The sequence below is a fragment of the Fusarium musae genome, chromosome 2 (genome assembly GCF_019915245.1).
Source record: "Fusarium musae strain F31 chromosome 2, whole genome shotgun sequence".
NCBI lineage: Eukaryota > Fungi > Ascomycota > Sordariomycetes > Hypocreales > Nectriaceae > Fusarium > Fusarium musae.
Genome location: NC_058388.1, coordinates 2,038,388 through 2,055,515, shown reverse-complemented (window position 1 = coordinate 2,055,515; position 17,128 = coordinate 2,038,388). Strand labels below are relative to the sequence as shown.

The following is a 17,128-nucleotide window of genomic DNA, read 5'->3' as shown; positions in this document are numbered from 1 at the left end:
CGTACCTACTACCTACCTACCTAAGGTACCTGCCACTCCTGGTGCATCAAGACCTTTCATTGAGACCCTCAACCCTTAATCAGTGGAGGGGAGGGTGCTGAAAAAATAACCGACAAAAGAGTGTGCTAAGGTTTGTCGCAAATCATCCTGGGCTTGTCCGAGTATTTCTTTCACTGCGAATGAGGTCTCGAGACTTCTAACTGCTACATTAGTACTTACCTAGGTAGTAGGTGAGGTACCTTAGGTACTATTTAACTGCCATTGAGCATCAGGGCGAGGCCGCCGGCAGTCGTCAATAGACGCTCCCTTCAATAGCTCATAGCGGTGTCATTGGCTTCAGCCAATCGTGTCAGTCAATTATCCTAGAATAGAATTGACGATGTGAGATGCCCTACTGTAGCCGCAGATCAGTTGAATAAACAATATGTTGGTATCCATACATAGTACTAAGTTACCTACTGGTAGCTCTCTGCCGCAAGCAACGATATGATGTATAGATTTGTAAACTCATCTTCCACCTCTCCAGCAAATGATCGTTATAGGGACCCCTGATTCTACGGCAGTCAATCTTAACTGCTGAAGGCCTCCACTGTAATTCGTCTCTGCTCTTGGCAATGGGTCGCTGAGAATAGCCAACTGTTTATAGAACAGGGTACATGACCCGGAATCCTTCTCTGGATGGATCAAGTCTCCATGTATACACCCTTTACTTACATGCTACCTACTAGGTAATGTAGGTAGGTGCTACGTATATCTTACTATAACGCAATTCTGAACTCGGGCATTGCTCGATCGGTAGGTCGGTTAATAGATTCTACTACTCTTTCCAACGTACCTAGCCAAGCCACTCTTCCGCAAATAGTATGGCTTCAGCCTAGTAGACCTTGCTAAATATTGACAGTCAAAGTACTATGTAGCGACACTGGCGTTAAACAAAAGCTTGCTGTTCATCTCGTGGTTTATATCCGTCAAGTGACCGTCGGGGCTACCAGGATACCTAGGTACTAAGCCAACTCTATGATCAATCAATACCTCTCTGACGGGCTTCAATATTGATCTTTGTGTCAAGACCGGAAAGCCTTGTTATCGGTCGTCTCTCCTGGCCCCCGATCTTGCAGAGAATCTGTATGCGACCTAGATCCCCTGATGACGTGTCTCAGACTTAAAACACACAGACAACCGTTGGAACCTAACTAAACTACCTATACTTTATCTAGTGTCTAGCCACCCATGCCAACTTGTGTCAGCCTACTAGCCTAACTAGTCAGTGTCAACGGCTCTCTAAACACCTGGCAACTTAGTGGATTCAATTTCAATTGGAAAGAGATCGTCCATCCCGAATACGTCGCTTCGTCCGAACCCAAGGGGGGCTGTGCATCCCGAAACACTTCCTTCTTGACTCGTAACAGTATTAGACAAAGCAGCCAATTCTTGGTAGAAGGCGCGGGCAATTCAGGTTCATCTAGCCGCTGTATTAAAGAATAGCATTCATTATCGTGGAGCCAGAGCCGCCGTTGCCCACGTCAAAATATATACCTTATTGCTTAAATTGAAGATGGATTTCGAGGCCATCACTTGAATTCCTTATAACACCGTGGTGCCTACCTACATGAAGGCAGTCGAATGTTTCTTGCGAATCCGTCATCCGTAAGAACTCACCTCGTCTTTCTTTCAGGGTCCCAACCTTTTGTTGTTTCGGATTCGCCGCGGGTAGTGTTTGATATGCAGCCAGCCAATGCACACCAAAAGTCTAATGAGACTGCCCCAGCCTTGGAGAGCAAGAAATAAACTCAGCAAAATGCATTAGATCCTACTCCGTAAACTTATCCTAAACTTATAATAAGTTACCCAAATCTTCATATCTTTAGGATCAGTAGCACAAGGTATCCTAAACTTATCATAAGTTACATATCAAGGTCCTGAGTTTCTTTCCTCCCCTAGCCCAGGTGTAAGGAAGAGCTCTGAGCCTATAAGAGACTAACTAATCCCATGTACTCAAGAATCGAGATTTTATAGCTTGCATCATGAGATGTAATTTGAGCAAGGCACGAAGAACGGCAATCGTCTCTCACAGTACGCCTTCCAGGCCTTTGTATCTTATTCAAATCATGGCTCGCAAGCCTATTATATAGACTATTTCTTTCTCTCAACCTTTTCTAATCCTTTGTCTACAGCTTGCAAATCCATCCAGGATATACCCCCTTCCCGGTAGAGGTCGTAATGTCGGAAGCGAAGAAAACAGCAAGATAGTTGCAAAAATGTCGTTAATGAGAGTCAAGAAGAGAATGGACAATCAAGTGTCGCAAAGTATATAATTTTCAGGTGAATCAGTCCAGCTTCCTCCGTTTTGTGGCAAAATCGTCCTCCTCTTTATACATGTGACTCCATCTCTAATACCCATATCTTCAGCTTTTGTATGTCCAAAGAGATCCGCAGTGGTGCGACGACCACCGTTAAACGCCAAACAATATGCTTCGTGCGCCACTTGATACAAGTGGCGGCGACCAAGTTTATAATGAGGAAAAAAAGTATATGATGACCGTGAGCTCGAGGTTGCAGCTGGTTAATATAGCAGCAGTGGAGGATAAAACATATGGTAAGATCGCTCATGATACAGAGCAGGTACAGAGCGCTCAGGTATCAAGGATAATCAAAGTAATACGCAAATGCGGATCGTGATATAATCAGATTCTCTCCTGGAACCGTGATGGTGAGCCAAATGATCCATCACGAGATGCAATTGAGCCACCACCTGTTGAGCCCCCCAGAGCATCAGAATCCGGTCTTGGTCGTGACGGGTCCGTAAAAGGATTCGACTCTGTGACAGGCGTTCGAGCTGGGCCGGATCGAATTACAGGCACGCCGCTTATTGGCCGCATTGGTGATCCAAGAGCAAGATGAGGTGAGTCCCGGTCACTCGGATCAAATGCCATAGAGCCTCTCCAGTAGTCAGAGTTACCACTCATGACGCTTTCTCGATTTGCCCGGCCGGTCGAGGGGGGTTCGGCCCGCGGATCAGAATAACCATCACCACCAACCTGAAGAACAGAAGGAAGCTTTTTCCCTGAAACTCGGTAGAACCCTCTCTCGCTGACAGGCTCCAGTTCGGGGGTTTTTCGTTGCTTTTTGCCCATCAGTCCCGCAAACGCGGCAGTGATGGCAGCAGATGCCCCAGCACGTTCAGCCATCGATGCGCCACTATCACCGTCAGGCCCAGATGTTGGGCCACCAATTGAGCGCGTTCCAGACTGACTCCCACCGAGTATGCCACCTCCAGGATGCTTCTTCTTATACCTGAGAGCAAACAGGACGAAGAACGCCAAGAACGCCACGCCCGCAATGCTTCCTACGACACCACCTATTACTTGCTTCTGCTGAGGCGAGAGTGTGCCAGTATCGGTGTTGTTGGAGTTCGAAGTGGTCGTCGCCGCTGGTGGTTGGTTATCAGCTGTTGCGGCACCGCTACCTCCTTCATTATCTTCGTCTCCCCACGAACCAGAAGACCAAGTTTCCTGAGCCGAAATGCTCGAGTACACCGAGTCAGAGTAGCTGTACGTCGAAGTGTCGCTAGGGTTGATGGAAGAGGTGACGAAGGTCGAAGATACCACCAGGACAGTGGAAGAAGTGCGGGTCCTTGAAGCTGTGTTCGTCGTTGGCGGTGTCGTGGTTGTGGAAGGCTTGGACTCTGCACGAGTCACGTCGGTAGTAGCTGTTAAGGTTTCATTAGACGTCACTTCTGATGCAACATCTTGCGTCGCTTCCGAGGTCAAGTCGGATGTAGTCTCTATTAAAGTAGGGATATCGGTTGTTGTCGCGGTCAGGTCATCTGAAGCAAGCGATGTCAGTCAGCACATGACCTGGTCATAAACTCAAACTATAAATAGGAGGGGCGAATATTCGTACCGGTAGTTACGAGGGCAGTCCCCGACCCACTAACATCCGAGGCAGTAGTAGGAGCAGCTGGTAACGTTGTTTCGTGACTCGCAGTATCAGGATCTGTCGACGTCACAGGTCCATTAGTCTCATTTGTTGGAGGAACCGTGTTAGATGGTAAATCGGCAGTGGGTAGCAACGTCGTGTCATTGACGGGCTTGGGCACTGAATCAGATATGGTCGCATCTGGGACAGGCGCAGACGGTGATGGGTCGGTCAACCCAGGTGTTTCCACGGCGGTCGCGGCTGGAGCGGACGGAGGTAACGGAACATTGTAGCTCGCAGCCGGATCCGACGCCACGGCCGCCACGGAGATCTTGGGTTCCGGGTCAGAAATGGCGGCGACGGTGATGCCCGAGGCAGAATCCACGACGACGGTAGCAGGTGGTGCGTAATAGGTTTGTACTTCGATTGGCGATCCGACTGAATCGACGACCTGAACAACAGACACAGTCTGAACAACTTGAGTAACGAGATCTTGTTCAGCGCGAGGTTTTAGAGCATTGGCTTCGGCGATGGCGTGTGCGTGGTTGGGCTGGGCAGCACGAAGATGGAGGTTGGCGGGCGACTTGCTGCGATGCAAACGGTGGTGGGAGTGGTGGGAGTGGTGGCCGGTCTTGTGGAGCTGCAGATGGCTCTGTTCGGCTGCTTCGTCAACGATTCTGTCATCAACGGTTTCGAGCTGGTGTAATTGGAGATGAGCGTGGTGGAGATGGTTTGGAGAGATGTCGTTTTCACTTTCGCTGGAACGTAGGAAGCGAGGTTGCGAAGAAGAGCGAGATTGTTGAATAGAGCCAGGGTCAGATTCACTCAGAACGGACAGATCCGAAGTAGGAAGGGAATGTGACTTTGAAGGATCCAAGTTTGAATGCAAATGATCGACATCCGTATCCATATTCCCATTGTTGCTTTCCTTACCCATATCCAGGGCCTGAGCGAGTGAAGGCCCGCTGGATGAGTAAGTCATTGGATTGGATATGGATGCGTCGCGGCAGCGGGCGTGGCCCGTTGAGAACGTGGCGATGAACCTGAAGTAAGGTACCTAAGGTACTTAGGTTAGTAGGTACTATAAGTAAGTACACTACAGTACTTGCAATCCAGGTGACGAGAGTGCCAATGCCAACTTTCGGTGGCCCTGTAGTGCTGCGTAAAGGTGGCCCGTTGTTGTAGCCCGGCCTACCTAGGTGCTAACTAGGTACCTAACGCAGGGGACGTGCACCAACCGGTTTCAGAGGCGGATACCTAAAATAACAGCACGACTTTGACCTAAGTGGCTCCTTGAGCTGAAGTGTGACAAGGACAGACGAATTTGACCCCAATGCGAAACACGATGCGGTGATCGTATTCGCTAGTGCGTGCTTCGAGAAAGAAGTGTTTCTGCTTTCTTCTTTCTTTGCATAAGTGTTAGTTTCCCAGGAGAGACTGGTTTGTTGCGTCAGTTCTAGAATCAAACAGAGTGCAAATCGTATCAGCTTCCGTCAACAAAGCACATGATCGGTCGTTGGAGCACTCGACTCGAAGAGGAATGGCAACAGCTCCAACAATGACGCGCAAGCACTAATCAACACGCACAAACAGGCAAAGAATTGGACTGATGTGGGTATGATTTTCATGCAGAGACAAAGGACGGGTCCAAGCTGAATCTAGGAGATATTTTCGCCCCTATGCAATCTTGCTCCGTCGTTGTTTGGTCCTTTGACTCCTTGATTTGAGCCGTATTTCCAGGTCAATACGGCACAAAAAGTCGAGATACGACCACAAGTAAATGGATAATGCCTTGGTCTTGAAGCCCTTCCGGCAGCGCTGATCTGATGAATACAATCCCTAGAGGTAACGAGCGGTAGGTCTATCGTGATTGGTGATGTTGTATTGCGTGGTGAGTGATGGCTCTGATGATATGAGCTTGCTTTGTTCCCGTTTTTTCTTGTTTGCGTAGGTAGATGTGCACAAGCAACAATGGTCCTCCCGGGTTCTTTGATGTTGGTTATTCCTCCCTTTCAATCTCAATTTCCAATTACTATTATCGACAATTGTATGGCGACAGGCACAAACAGGAGCGCTAGTTGAGTAGTCGTCGTCAACGTCGTGATTTTTGGTCGTCCAGATTCGTCTCAGAAGGGATGGTACAAAAAGAGCGATGTCGTTCAAGGAAAAAGAATAAAGAGAGTGACTAGTGAAGACAACAGAGCAAAAGAATGAGAGTATTACGGTCGGTGACAAAGGGTAGCAAGAGCAAAGATAGAAGTCCTAGTAGAGCAAAAAAAGAGAGAGACAGGAAACAAGAGAGACAAGGTCAAGGCAAGGCAAGACAAGACACGACACGACGGGAGGCGCCTATACTAAAATTGATGCGATGCGGGACAAGGAAACAGGAACAGGCCGAGAACACAAGCCAAACACGACCTTTCCTCAGGGTACTCCATACTGTTGATGGCGACCTTCGGAGAGCGTTCCTCTAGGTCATGCGTGTGTGTGGTGCATGGATCCACGGGGGTCCCTACTTAGTCTGTTGTACTGGTACCTGGAGCTATTCCCATTCTTCTCTCAGTCTTTCCCTTTTCCCTCTCTGTTCCTTGTGAATTGCGTGCCTCTCCCCTGTCGATATTCGGTGATCATGCCTAGGTTAAACTGGACGATGCGCGGTTATGAATGAGCTAAGGGTCATGGACAAGAGGTCCGAGATGGAGATAATCTCGCTTCAAAGAGTCAGGCCAATCAACGTGGAGCAGCCGTACGACATAACGACATGGGTGGGATCAGTAGGGCCATCACTTTATTAGCCAATGCCCACGAAATACGACAAGAAACATGATTCGGGGGTATTTAGAGCCGCAGGGGCCACACCACGGTTGAGTCGTGCTCTGGTTGGTGTAATCCAGAATTGGTGGTCAACCAACAACATCCAATCTCATGGATGGACTGTTCAAATACAGCGGTCACGTTGTACAGAACTTGAACCACGGTGCGGCACAACGTTGGGCCAGATCTAGGTAATACTCGTCAAGGTCACCCTCAACATCAGGTAGCCCCTTGCAGAATGCAAAGCAATCAGCGAACAAGAAACATGCAGCCCACAGGAGCCACAACTGCACTTAGAAGCCAGGGTCTGATGTGCACAGTATAATTATATGTACTGGACCCTAGGGAACAAGCAAGAGCCAAAGATTTCCCCCAAATGATAAAAATAACTGGTCTAAATGCTTCCTAAGTCTATACTAAGTTTACCTAAACCTACCTAATTATTTTTATTACCTTGGGATGTGTAGAAGTCGAGACCTAAGTCTTTTTACTCCCCTGCCAAAAACTAGCTGCTATTCTCTTTGCTTCTATGACTGTGGATTCGAGGGAATCGATGAGTTGATGAGAATAATACCTTAACAAAAATAATCAACAACCCCCTCTGCCCCTTTAGCGCGTAGAAACAGGAGTCGTTCAACGCCATCTCATTCAACAGTCCAAACCCACTAAGACGCATAATTGAATCCATGTTCCCGGCTCAATAGTCTTACGTACGGAGTACTATACTAGGCATTGTCTTAAGCTATTCTCTAGATGTTGCTAGGACCAAAGTGGTGGGTTTGGTAGGAGAAATCGGTGGTCCACATGGGTGGGTGTGGCCCAGGCCCCGAAGTATGGTTCTCATTCAAACAACGGAAGAAGCAACGCAATCGGGGAAATTAAACCGGGGTCACTGAGCACGCATGTGTCACGGAAGACTTGACGAATCGGGGCTAACAGCTGAGATTCGATTCAAAGCTTGGCGTTTATTGATAGACTGCCATGGCCTCATAGCCCGAGGGGTTTTGCAGTATTATTAGAAGTCGGAAGTTGCAAAAAGGAGTTCTAAATAAATAGGACGTTAACCATCATTGCCAGCACATGCCAGTAAGGAAAATTAGTATTTGTATCCGTAGGAGACTTTACCTAACTCAGGTAATGATCAATATTGTTCCGAGCTGCAAGTTGATCAACCAATCTGATGTAAATCATTGGGAAGATCGACATCCAGCCAGTTTCGGGCCCTAGGCATAACAATATTTCTTATTCTCGATATTGTATTAAACCCCAGTGATTTGTGCATTTAAAATTTTACTTGTTTTTCTCCCAGTGGTTACCTCCCTCATTCTTCTTCTCTTTTGGTACAATCAGTAGAAACACTTCTACCCCCAGTGACATTCCAATTCCTGAGACCTAAGAATATTCCAAAAATACCCGGACCCTTCCACCACGTAAACTAAAGGCCTGGTCCGTATAGATATGGGTCCCTGGTCCGTGATGACCTGAGCCTAGGCCCGCCTGCAACAGTGGATCTGCTGTACTTCCATCATGCGTGTCTAGGAGAGGAAAGGAAAACCCAGGGCCTCGATCCAAAATGGTAAAGACGCTTATAGGTAACTTTGTATCCAATGGTAGGTAAGCTTAGGATAAGTTTAAGATACCTAAGTTTAGGATACCTTTTGCTGAGTTTATTTTAAGAACCCATTGAAAGGTCTGACATTTTCTTCATCTGTCTTTCAAGTCGCCATATTACAATGTAATTATTAATCCTCTACTCCGTAGTTAGGGAGAAGACTTTAGTTGTAATATTAATCAATAAAAATAATTAGAAGTAAGAAACTACCTACTTAGGCTACTTCACTGGATATTTATTTTTCGGAAGCTTTTGCTTAAATATGTTTGGTTAGTTACCCGAAAGTTCTTGATCTTGGTTCTGGCTCCTCCCCAATGCTTGGGTATCGCTTTATGCTACTCGCACATATGGGTATCTGTGTTGTCCCGATCTAACTTACAGCATGTATTCAACCCTCTTTCACTTAAATGATCCCTTTTCCATGTCCTGAATCGTCCTCCTGGTCATGTCATCTTGCACCCACCCCATAATTCGGTTGCCAACATCACCAACAAGCTTCTCGTAATGTTGTCCCGCGAAGAAAAGACCACAGTGTGCACCAACTTCGTCCACGTCTGCCATGTAGATGTCGACCCAGGTTGGATCATCTATTCTGCCACCCTTGGTAGGTAGATTACAGAATTTTCGGAGTTTCCGAGGTTTTGATGGCTTAAGGCTACCAGCCTTCGTGATGGCTTCGGCTTCGGCTTCAGCCTCAAGTTTGTATTGGCTCTCAAGGTTATTGTTTCCCTGGGTATCTTCATGGTCTTGCACCTTATGGGCCTCATTTTCGTGCTCGGAAGCTTCCTTGACAAGGCGTTGCTCTTCTTTTTGCGATTCCTTCTCTTTCCTCTGCGATTCCTTGAGAGCTTCCTTTTTCCGCCGAGCTGCCTCTTTCAGGGCCTTTTCTGCCTCTTTTTGTGAACGCTTCTGGCGCTTTTCGATGAGTTTGTCACGCTCTCGTACTGCCTTAGCATGGTCTTTCAGAGCATTCTCATGGGCACGTCTAATGCGCTTGGCCTCGCGTTCAACTTGCTTGCGCTCATCTTTTTCCATGTACAAACTGGGGTCGGGCATATCCGGGGTTGTTGGGGGGTCAGGGAGAGGAGGCAGATCTGCCTCTTCTTTTCCTGGTAACAAATTGTTCGTTACATCGGACTCAGCAGGCGTTTCGTCCTGGAAGCTAAGGGTGGCAGTTTCGGGCAGAGGATGAGCAGGAAATTCCTCGTCAATTGGCGTGGGATCAATGCTCTGCATTGACAACCGGTTAACATCAGAAGCTAAAGCCTCGTAATCATCGACTTGATTGTCTTTTATTGTGGTATCCGACGCCCGAGCTTTTACATATGAATCTAGTATAGTTTGGTGATCTCGAAAATTCCCGAGGGTATCACGATGCTCCAAGGTGATGATAGGCAAAGGACTCTCCTGGCGGGTATGCGGTTGGATCTGTTCGTTGGCATTTGTCTTGGTTGGTAAAAAGTCCAACTCCACGGAAGACGAAGATGCTGAACTGTTCGATTGAGCATATCTCGTTTCGGGGTGAGCTGTGTTAGCTGTACTAAGCTGGGGGCTACTAACATCAGGGCTTGCTTTGGGTGATTTTGGGCGCCCCGTGCACAGAGTGTAGTAGTTTACAAAGCGAACTCTCGTCAAAGGTCTGCCTGAGCTCTGTTTCATCGCTTCTGGTTGAAGATCATCAAGGTCTTCCAGGGCGCGTATCTTGCGATACCGGGACTCAAGTCCTGTCGGGTCAGCAAGGCAGCTGCCAAACTCAAGGTATGAGAATATGTGTTTGGCGGCAGCCTGTATCAGACCCTCGGATCGATACTTGTTGGCGAAGTGAAGCATTCGTTGTACAAAAGGGCGTTCTTGCAAGCCCGAGTCATTGAAGAAAGGTTGGTTGAAATAGGGTTGGTTAGCGAAGGGATCGGATTGCGGTTGAGACGAGGATGCAATTGACGGAAGACTTGCGGATGATGCCGGATCAGTGCTTTGAGAGTTGGTGAGATATAGTGAGGAGACACTGGGATCACCGGGAATTGACGCCTCAGGGCTCGTGGGAGTTGTGTCACTGGTACCTCTCTTGTTGCTATCTTGTGGTGGTGTAGCTGCGGGTTTGAATAAGCTAGTTATACCAGACACAACGATACCAGGATGAAGGCCAATGAATGGGCAATCCAGAGATACATGTCCTATAATTCGGTGCTTGAAAGGGTATAAACCATATGGACTTGGGTTGGGCTGTCGTTGAGTTTAGCAATATCCATGTATACAACGATTTAAGTTGACGAACCATAAGCACAACGTCGGCAGCCAGGATACCTCCCATCGAATGCCCAACAAGAACTACATCAGTATTTGGGGACTCGTGGGGACGAAGCCACTCGCTGAAGTTATCTCGTGCGACGCCTACTGAGCGATATGTCTTGTACCGCGGGTAAATCTTAGAGTGAATGACATGAGACTCGGCGAGGAGGTTGGCCAGCAGAGCATGAACATGGGCGGGAAACGATTGAAAAGACTGGTCGTTTCCTAAGAAACCATGAATGTAGACGATCAGAAGTTTGCGCCGACCTAAGTAATCAGCAGGGTTTGTAGCCTGGCCATCTCGTGAAGTGTCGGGTAGGAGAGACTGTGTGGACGAAGATCGCGGATCTGGGCCAAGCCATGGTCCAGCAGAAAGAGCATGCATATATGGTCCAGGAGTTGATGTCGACGAAGACGCAGCAGAAGGTGTTGTCTGGTGAACCGCTGAAGTTGAGGGGTTGACTGGCTTTCGGGGAGGTATTGGAGGCCTTTCTGAGTAGGCCGGTGGTGGTGGTGGTGGTGATGAGGGGTCCATGATATCTATCAGATTCATGAGAGATGTCGTGGAGCGAATGATAGAATAAATGGCAGGGGTTTGAACAAGCCTCAAACGTTACAGTGTCTCTGCTCGCGGTTCACTCATCTGATTTTTCAGCGGCTTAACGGCTGAGCTTGGCAAACATTGGTGAGTCAGTGTTGTTATATAGAGGTGAAAAGGCGTTGAATTCGGATTCAGATAGTGATGAGTGTGGGGTGTCAGTCGTTAGGCCTTGAAGAGGCTGTGCCTCATCTCATGTACAACGAATTGATCAGATTTGCCTCAGGTTCCATGTGACTGGCCTTCCATAAACGGGGGATTCTGAAACACAGAATGATGTCGACGGTGCCAAGATCAACAGCGATGTATGTACCAACTTTCAAGTAATTACAGCCCTTTCTAGTCTGGTCTTGTTACTGTATTTCTAGGTTAGTAGGTAGCTTCTGGTTCTGATCATCAGGTAGGGATGTCAAGGTCGCTAAGTAAAAGGTGGGGGGTCCTGGAACACAGATCATACCTAAGTTACATCACTGCCATTTCCTTCGCACTGAAACCTAAATGATGTAGTGTTCGCTAGAGACAACATCTGGCAGAATAGCAATATTAATAGACGAGGACCTTCGTCCAAAGATGATGCTAAAATAAACTTAATAAGGAGTCCCCTAAGCTTAGGCTAAGTTACCTGAGTCTTTCCATCGTTCAGGGATCTCCAACCTAAGTTGTCTTGCCCCCCTGGGTACCTAGGTAGGTACCTGTTAGCTCAAGCCAGTCGCCCTGTGCCTCTTTCTCTCGTAATAGACTTTGCAGATATTAATCATTATATTCTATACTATGATATTCCGTATACATATGAGATGGTATCTAAGTAAGACATCCGACGAACACCGTACCAACCATTTGGCCATCCATGCAATACTTATCCATCTGTTATACACTTCCGGATCTATCCAGATACTCATTACATATATGGCTATCAATATCATCCTTTATGGCCGATCAGAAAACCCAGAGAAGGATAAATGAAAATTAAGCGTGCCATGAAAATGGGACTTATAGCACGCAGGTGCATGCATACATGAAGGCGATTATCAATAGATATCGAGCTCCCTCAGCTGCACGTCTAGCCTCCTCTCGTTGTTCATCGCCCCCTTGACAACAGCTGTATCCTCGTCCACACCAAGCAAGCCACCTGCACCAAGCTCAAGTATACCAAGACGAACCAAAACGTCCTCAGCGTTCCAGTTGCGCCGGCCACAAATAAGAACGCTGGCAGAATCGTAGGACTCGTCGACCTTCCAATCGCGGCCAGAAATAAAAGCGCCGATAAGCTCATGCTCGCCTGGCGGGAGTTCGGTGGGGGACTCGGGGGACGGTTGGGCTGCGCGGAGGAGTAAAGCTGCGATGGGAGAATGAAAGGCGTCGAGGAGGTCGGGCGACGTAAGTGTGATTGCTGCTGCGCTTGAGGACGTAGAAGCGGAGGACGTAGCAGGAGAAGGCACCATAAGACGGATTTCGAAGCAATACGTAGTGAGGCGGAGAAAGGTGATGGGTGTTGAGCGAGCGGCAATTTCTTTCCCCTCTGTTTCCCAACAGAGAACCTTATCATCCTTGAAGCCAATAGAAATTGTCATGTTGGGAACTGCCGAAATGTTGTCGACAACAGGAGTTTCCTCGCCAACTTGGTAAAAGCTCAGATTTGGCCCATGTCCAGTATACTCAGGGCGGAGCTTCCAACCAAGCCAACTCCATGAAGGGAATGGGCCCTGAAGCTGCAAAGGGTGTGTCGATATGTCGGCATTGCCTGGGGGGTCGTACATCCAGCTGAGACCGACAACTAGCCGATCAGTTCGTGTGGGACTAGACACGTTTTTGAAGTCCTTTTCATGGAAGAGAGGGAGCCCAAGAACGGTTTCCAGAGCATTGTCCATCTGGGCATACCTGTCCAATATACCTCTGAAGGCGTCCAAGCGGTCTTCTGGGAATGAGAATTCACGACTGACGTAGCCGCTGACGATGTTCCTAAAATCGCCTGTACAACCGCCAGCACCGTTATCAGGGAATACGCGGCCGAGGTTGAGGGCAGGTTTTGTCTGCAAAGGGAAAGATATGGACTCATGACAGTGGAAGGTTTGGCACTGAAAGTAGATTTGCGATGGAGTAAAGACCAGACGACGACATGATAGAAGCCCTTCCTGATATGTCCAGCCACGGGATGCCCACTTAGAGCTGGCCACTTCAACATCAGGTCTCGTCAGTGATGTGGTGAAACATCCAGCCTCGGTCTGCAGCGATAGCTGCTCTTCACGCACCATACTGATACCAGGAATACCGTCTTGCACGCCTTGGCCAGCTGCGACAATGATGGTTAATGCAGAGCGAGCATAAATATCTCCCATTTTTTCCAATTGTCGTCGCCGCTCGTGCGCGTTATATTGGGGAAAGCAAAAACGGTCAACCCAGAGATATCGAAAACCAAGAGACTTGGTCACAGCTATGGCATCGGTAAGCAGCGGAGGTAGCACCTCAGGCAAGCCATTATGATCCCATTCTTCATCGGTCGGGCTGCCTCGCACATAGCTCAGTGTGACATACTCGAGTGCCTCCACGTTGAGGTCGTCCACAAACACCACCTGGTTGTCCTGGCAGTCCACGAGCTTGAGACCTCGGATCGGGGGCCCAGATGAAGCGCATTTGGTATGAGAATGGCTGGACCGGCAAAATTCCAGCCAGGTCCGAGGTAACGCAATGTCAAGCTTGGGGGGTATCACACGGCCCCGGATCACAGGTGTAGTCTCGCTGTACCCAGCCATATCGTCATCCCCATCCACGATGCGCACGATATAACCCCACGGTAGCACCTTGCTCTTTGTAGTGACCTCAAATATGACCGCACCTCCAAGTTCATGTTTCTCTCCAACTCCGAGGCGCTCAAATGCCTGGCGAATGCGCAGATAAGGCGTGAACTTGCGTGTTATGTCCGGCTCAGCGCCTACTAGGGCTTGAAAGAAAATGCAATATGGGCAAGCTGATAGCTCGGCGAGGGTGTGAGCCAGGGGAATCCAAGGCCGCGGCTGTCCTGGGCGCCAATTGAGCAGTGATGGAAAATCGATTGTCGCGCAGATGGCACAGGGCTGGTTCTCTTCATCGGCAATAAGTCTACTAAGGCCATTTCTTGCAGGTTTTCTATGCTCCGGCGCTGCGCCGCGGCGACGTCGTGATGTAAGTTGGTGAACATCGGGGGAGCTCTCTCGTGTAGAAGCGGAATCTTCGGTCTGGTGGTGCCCATTGGCGCTCTCTGGGCGACCGCGCCCAAGTCGTGTAAAGGCAAAGAGCCTCGATATCTTCTTCATCCCAGCACGAGCAGCTGTATTTTGACCCGCGGAGGGTTTGGCTGCCGCCGTGCCATTCTGGCTCATTGGGCTATTCGATCGTTTAGGGAGCTTCCTTTGCGTGGGTTGACGCGACAGCGTTGGCGGTTTACGACATGCGAAGGGGCAGTGATGGCTATGATAGTCGTAAAATAAATATACGGAATTTCAACGAGCGTTTGGTGGTTTAGCTTAGTAGTTGATTTGATTTCGGTACCTTAGTGCAATGCACACGCGGGGCTAAAAGTGACGGCGTCGCCGAAAGGGGTCGAGCAGCGGGGGTTGAGGAAAGGAGAAGGTAGGAAAATATATGCCCATGATATATCAATCTTGCTTCCCCCCTTCAGCTCCAACTCATGTTTGTCGATTCAGTTGTCAAAAGGCAATCTTCTGGGGAGACTGAGGGCGCTGTGGTTGTAGTGAAACAGGGGAACGAGAAGGAATAGGTACCCTAAATTATGGAATAGGCAAATTCCCCTAATGCGGCACGAGGATGTGGTATGTTCATGTTTGGTATGGCCGAAGGCCCCGACGTAGGAGTAATCAAGAAACGAGCCAATATAATACCAGATAAGGTACCTTGCCTAGCTTATTGATGATAAAAGTAACTGGATTCTTCCACATTCAATGTGTGGAGTTGTCTATACAGGGTCAAGTTTCTGTCCTTACTTGACCATATTGGTATCACATCACCGAATGCTACATATATGCTCCTATTGTTTCTGTCAAGCACAAACTTCAGTTTGAGGAAGCTCTTACATATTAGCTTGTCAATCATAACCCAAAAGCGGATGCAGGTCTGCAATGCCGGCATGTCGTACGTACATCTGGGGCCTGGGGCATCAGCAAACATGATACAGTCCCCGGGGGTTACAAATGTTATTACAGGTACTTAGATTAGTTATTCTCAGTAGCCAATCTATGCTAATCACTCCAGTATTATCTCTATCTATATATAAGAATAATTATCTCTTATTGGTCTTCTTTAATTCTATTGTGGCAAAAAATACCTATTTAAATCGCGGAAATGCACATTTGTAACCCCTGGGGACTGTAGCAGATCACCTCTTATCCGGTAAGGGATGAAGAGACAAGGTTTGTTTGCGACAGTGGCCGCTTCGTTGATCTTTGGTGAAATTTCCTTCGCATCCCATTGGATGCGGCATGTTTTATCTATCGTCTTACAGTTGGTTGGAGGAGCTCCTTGGCTTGTTAGCTAGGCTTGGTTCAGCAAAAGCAAAGCTTGAATGGACCCTTGAAATTAGTTACGGCTGAAGCCCATTTAAGCTGAGTAAGCCTCAGAGAGCAACAAAACGTGAGACTTGGGAAGAGAATGCTAGAATAAGCTTCATAAAAAGCCCCCTAAGTTTAGGACAGAGGCCCTACGTGTTCTTGCTTCCGCTAGCCAATTCTAGGCTCTGATGAATGATGGGTCCATTGAATTCACGCCGCAAATCTGCTTGAATTGTCTCCAATGGACAGGTCACAACAAGGTCAATAGCTAATATTTCCTTGGCAAGACTGTATTACATCCCTTTCTGGGAATGCATTTGTCTACCTGATCCAATCGCTACACTAAAAGGCGAAATATGCAGCTGCATTTGCCATGTTGTGTTGACTTTCCTTCTCGCTTCCTCAAAGACCCTGAAAGAACTGACAATTTAGCCAATGCCGGGAATAAACAATAGAGCACATACATTTCGTCATGCAGGGGCCAGGGGTCTCGCAAGTCGGGACAGGGGTTTTTTGGTCTTGGGCTGCATTTCAATGCATGGGCTTCTGCCTTTTTTCCCGTTGGCTTGGCATGAGAGCTCCTCCGGATCGTTCATATAAGAACCCTGATCATGGGAAGTTATGTAACTCGTTGGTTGAATTGTCTATGATGCATCGTGAGACTGATACTCTTTTGATACCCGTAAAGGTTTAAGTTATTCATCTTCTGAAACTATTCAGTTCAGTCAAGCACTAGATAACATGTGTTTGCTGGTGCAATCATCTCGGCCGATCCCACGTGCAACTTGTACTTCCGAGACATCCACCTTACTAGCGTTTTTAGTAGACTCCCTTTAAGCAATAATTCTCAGTCTGAATCCCGCACAGAGTCTTTGATCTGACACTCGATTAACTATTATTGTGATCTACAGGTGTTCAAGCGGCACAGCTGTCATTTCAGCCCCATGTCCGTGCGACTCGACGTCATAACAACAAGGACCCTTGCGCAACATTTTTGGTATAGGGTAGTGTTAATGGGCACAGATTCTTGAACTACAACTGGTCGCGTGACCTTGTTCATAGCACAAAGATTCCAGGGCCTTTTGGTAGTATATAAGTGTGTTTGTTTATTTATTTTTTCGGATTGTTTGTGAAACGGGATTGCCGTAGTCACATTAGATCAGGGCAATATAGACATAAAAGAAATAGCCTGATCCAACTCGGTTGATATCTAATGCATGGTATTGGACAAGAATAAGGGAACGCCATACTTTTGTATATCGTATTCTCTCGGTTTCGAGCGAACCACGAAAAGATCATAAATGCTAGATAGAATTTTCCATGGACTGAGAGGCCAAGTTCGATCAATCTGTATAT

General features: G+C 47.8%; 3 protein-coding genes across 3 annotated transcripts; all 3 read right to left on the bottom strand.

Moving 5' to 3' along the window:
* Positions 1-2,684: 2,684 nt before the first annotated feature.
* J7337_002573 (uncharacterized protein) lies at positions 2,685-4,900 on the bottom strand (the record flags this gene model as incomplete). The annotated part of the gene is made up of 2 exons (XM_044820300.1): positions 2,685-3,826; positions 3,904-4,900. The coding sequence occupies 2 exons, from the start codon at positions 4,898-4,900 to the stop codon at positions 2,685-2,687; spliced, it is 2,139 nt and encodes a 712-aa protein (XP_044684600.1).
* Positions 4,901-8,743: 3,843 nt separating this feature from the next.
* On the bottom strand, positions 8,744-11,168 carry J7337_002572 (uncharacterized protein; the record flags this gene model as incomplete). The annotated part of the gene is made up of 2 exons (XM_044820299.1): positions 8,744-10,567; positions 10,620-11,168. 2 exons carry the CDS (start codon positions 11,166-11,168, stop codon positions 8,744-8,746), a joined length of 2,373 nt encoding a protein of 790 aa, XP_044684599.1.
* Positions 11,169-12,259: 1,091 nt separating this feature from the next.
* Positions 12,260-14,587, bottom strand: J7337_002571 (uncharacterized protein; the record flags this gene model as incomplete). The annotated part of the gene is made up of 1 exon (XM_044820298.1): positions 12,260-14,587. One exon carries the CDS (start codon positions 14,585-14,587, stop codon positions 12,260-12,262), a length of 2,328 nt encoding a protein of 775 aa, XP_044684598.1.
* Between the last annotated feature and the right edge of the window lie 2,541 nt (positions 14,588-17,128).